Source organism: Mastomys coucha, unplaced genomic scaffold, assembly GCF_008632895.1.
Source record: "Mastomys coucha isolate ucsf_1 unplaced genomic scaffold, UCSF_Mcou_1 pScaffold21, whole genome shotgun sequence".
Classification (NCBI taxonomy): domain Eukaryota; kingdom Metazoa; phylum Chordata; class Mammalia; order Rodentia; family Muridae; genus Mastomys; species Mastomys coucha.
Genome location: NW_022196904.1, coordinates 95458654 through 95462719, shown reverse-complemented (window position 1 = coordinate 95462719; position 4066 = coordinate 95458654). Strand labels below are relative to the sequence as shown.

The following is a 4066-nucleotide window of genomic DNA, read 5'->3' as shown; positions in this document are numbered from 1 at the left end:
TATTTTAGCAACTTGAGAGACAAATCAATTACATACTGCTGAAGTTAACCACATCTTACCTTCCTGGCTACACTGGAACATCCTCAGTGTTCAATCAGCCCAAAGGAAGCTACAGGTGGTCAGCTAGCTAGGCTTCTCAGGACCAGAGGTAAGGAATTTATATATCTTTTAATGAGAACTGACATGTTGATTCCCTCGTACTTTGGGCTCCATTGAACTTTCAATCTCTCATTTCAGATTTTTTTTTAATGCTAAAAAGTCAAGATTAAGAAGGATTAAAGTCTGTTAGAATCTAGATATGTACATTTTCTTTCTAATAGTACTCTAAATACCTGTCTCCAGAGTCTGTAGACATCATAGCTTCTGATGATAAATATTAGAAAGTTATGAATGTTCTAAAAGGACTCCATTATTGACACTTATGCCATGTTCTCATAACTCATACATAAGGCACTAATGTCCTTAGTGAAGACAATGGAAGCTAATGAGATGTCAATATACATATTGACACACACACATATTTGTGTGTGTGTGTGTGTGTGTGTGTGTGTGTGTGTGTGTAGATTCAATATAGATATATATGCCATTATATGACTACATGAGTTATAGAAGAATACTTCATTTTCACATCTTTCACTCTACACTTGGAGATGGCTTCACCTGACATACACAGCAGTGGCAACTGTCAATCTCAGACACCTGCTCCTTGTTGCCTTCTCTATGAGTGTGGGAAACATGCATCAACAGCGAGTTTCCAGAAAAAGCTTGATTTTTCCCCCCATCTGTGCACCCCTTCTGTCTACTGGATGTAGATCATACTTGCAGGGGAAAAAGTAAGCATTATGTATAAAGGCAATATTGAGCTGGGATTATAGGGCCTCAATACAACAATAACTAGTTGTTCCATAGTTACTTTCACCATTTCTCTAAAACAACGCAGACTCTTGTTTCTGTGAAAGATTCCATGTGTTGTAATTTTGTACCATTCCATATACTCAATGATTACTAATATGGTAAAACAAACAAATATGTTTATACTGATTATACAAGTTTAAGTCTAAAGGCAACAATTTTTCTCATTACTATAATCTAGTTTCTGACACATGATAGTCCTCTCAACATTTGTGGAGAAGGTGGGAGTGAGCAACAGAGATAACTAAGGTAAGCAAATTTATGTTTTTAATAGATTCACTATAAACATGTTGGATTATGAAATGTAGAATATATGAACAATTTAATGCATGCTTGAAATCCCAGCACTCAAAAATCCAGACAAGAGCACTATCAAATAAGGTGACTCTTGGATACATAGAAATATCCCATCTAAGAACATACAAAAAAAGAAAGAAAGAAAAAAAGAAAAGAAGAGAAAGGTGGGAAAATTTATGGAAGTAATTTATTGAAATCACATCTCTGAATCACCTTGGGAAAACATATTTAAACATACCTTTAAAAAACTAATTAGAGTATTTAAGCCATTAGCCAAATGTAATACTAAAGGACATTCATGCCAGAATATCTCTTTAAGCTTAACACAAAATATAATTTAACTTTTTTAGAAAATACATTTCTGCAAGTTTAATGTCCTGAGCAGGATTTCATAAAGGGATATCATGGTGTTTAGGTATTACTATATACCTCTTCTATGCATAGACAAAACTTTTATTAAGATACAATTAAAAACTAGAAATTTGGAAACCAAGAACCATAGCTATTTAGTAGGAAGAAAGTATCATCTTATGATAGTCATATTGCATACATACCCTCAGAGGTCTCCAGTTTTATAAAACTAGGTCCATAGTAGCAAAACTAAACCGAGTCAACTGTTTCTAGCAAATAAAGAGAACCAAATGGAGCCCTGGAATTCTACCTTGGGAAGTGGCTTCATCTTGGTGGGGATTCTGGATGGCAGTGGCTCTCCTGAACTGCTCTGTGCTACAGTCACTGCCCTGTACATGTTGGCACTGGTCAGCAATGGAATGCTGATTCTGGTCATTACACTGGATATCTACCTCCATGTTCCTATGTACCTCTTACTTGGGCAGCTATCTCTCATGGACCTACTTCTCACCTCAGTTATCAGTCCCAAAGCTGTCATGGACTTTCTGCTCAAAGACAACACCATCTCCTTTGGAGGTTGTGCCCTTCAGATGTTCTTGGAACTGGCACTGGGTAGTGCAGAGGACCTCCTTCTGGCCTTCATGGCTTATGACAGGTATGTGGCCATTTGTCATCCATTGAACTACATGATCTACATGAGGCCAAGCATCTGCTGGCTTATGGCAGCCATCTCCTGGATTCCAGCCTCTCTGAGTGCCCTTGGATATACCATCTACACTATGCAGTATCCCTTCTGCAAATCCCGGCAGATTAGACACCTTTTCTGTGAGATTCCTCCATTGCTGAAGCTGGCCTGTGCAGACACCTCCAGATATGAACTCATGGTTTATTTGATGGGTGTGACCTTGCTCATTCCTCCTCTTGCTGCAATCCTGGCTTCCTACTCACTAATTCTGTTCACTGTGCTCAAAATGCCCTCAAATGAGGGCAGAAAGAAAGCCCTTATTACCTGCTCTTCCCACCTAACTGTGGTTGGGATGTACTATGGGCCTCTCACAGTCATGTACATCCTGCCAAGTTCCTACCACAGTTCCAAACAAGAAAATATCCTCTCTTTTCTATACACAATTGTAACACCAGCTCTGAATCCTCTAATCTACAGTCTAAGAAATAAAGAGGTCAGTGGGGCTCTGAAGAGAGTCCTAGGAAAACGGTTGTTGTCAACACACCCTAACTTCTAGGTATCATTAATAGCTGTCTTTTATACATACATCATTTCAAAGTCAGAAACTTCCTATTTGAAATATTTATCACAAAAACAAGAGGATAAAAATGTATATTTTGATAGTGAATGATGGAACCAAAAGTACCTTTGTAATTGCTGTTTGAGTGCTATCTTCATGAGGTATTTCATAGAATAAGATTCACTCAGGTCTAAAATCATTCTTCTCTATTGTTAAAATTCATTTCTATTTTCCAATTAAGTTACATTGTCATGAGGATCTAAGATATTACCACCGAACATAATCCATAGTCTTTAAATCATATTAGGTAAACAACCAGAGGAAATGGTTTGTAATGAGAAGCTAATGTATAAATGTGGGAAGATTCATGAGAATTACACAATTGTTTTTATTAAAGATATCTTGTTTTAATTAAATTATTTAAACTTAAATATAACTTTGACATTTACTATAGTATTGCATGTGTTTAAAACAAAGTTGCTGAAATGTTTTATCTACAGTGACAGCTTTGCCCAGTGTTCAGCTGCCATAGGTTTGCATCATGTTTACCCATCTTTCTCTCTCTAAGCACCAAGCTTTCTAGATGGTCTGATGGATGCCAGAGTTTAGATTACATGTGTGTTTATACTGTTTTACTATTTGTGCTAATGGTAAGTATACCAAGCATTTACAGATCTATCTTGTAAGTAATAAAAGGTTAACAGGAAAATAAAACCATGCTTCTCCATTTTTCCATGAACACATCTACAGCCCTTATTAATTGTCTCTATGTCTGGTGCATGTACATGACTGGAACATCATTTGGTGTTTATATGTGTCAAAGTATCATACAGTACTCCATGATTATGAATATTCTTATGGTTTGTACCAATCAGTGATACAGTTAAGAAAATAGGAAAAATGATGATACTGCTCCTTTCTTGCTAATTTTAATTTGTTGTACTAATTTGTTTTATTACTCTTGTGGAAATTGATACTTTTCACTGAATATTTTATCTCCAAATAAAATATTATCGTAATTGCCTTAGTTATAACACTAAAACATGTTATTTTTAAGCTGATCTCATAGAAATTGATAATAATTTTAACCAGATTGTGAAGGGAGGTGATAGTGTTAGAGAGCAGGGAACTACTGATCGGGAGGTGCTGACTCAAGGTTGGAGAGTGGAAAGGCTCTGGTGCCTCTACACAGCAGGGTGACTATTGAAAATTATGTTAAGTGCATTTCAAAAGGCAGAAGATGGACTTTTGAAAGTGTTTAC

At 36.4% G+C, this 4066-nt stretch overlaps 1 protein-coding gene across 1 annotated transcript; it reads left to right on the top strand.

The window, feature by feature from the left end:
* The first annotated feature begins 1849 nt into the window (after positions 1-1849).
* On the top strand, positions 1850-2801 carry LOC116100792 (olfactory receptor 2AG1-like). Its single transcript, XM_031384525.1, has one exon. It carries the CDS (start codon positions 1851-1853, stop codon positions 2799-2801), a length of 951 nt encoding a protein of 316 aa, XP_031240385.1. The 5' UTR covers position 1850.
* The last annotated feature ends 1265 nt before the right edge of the window (positions 2802-4066 follow it).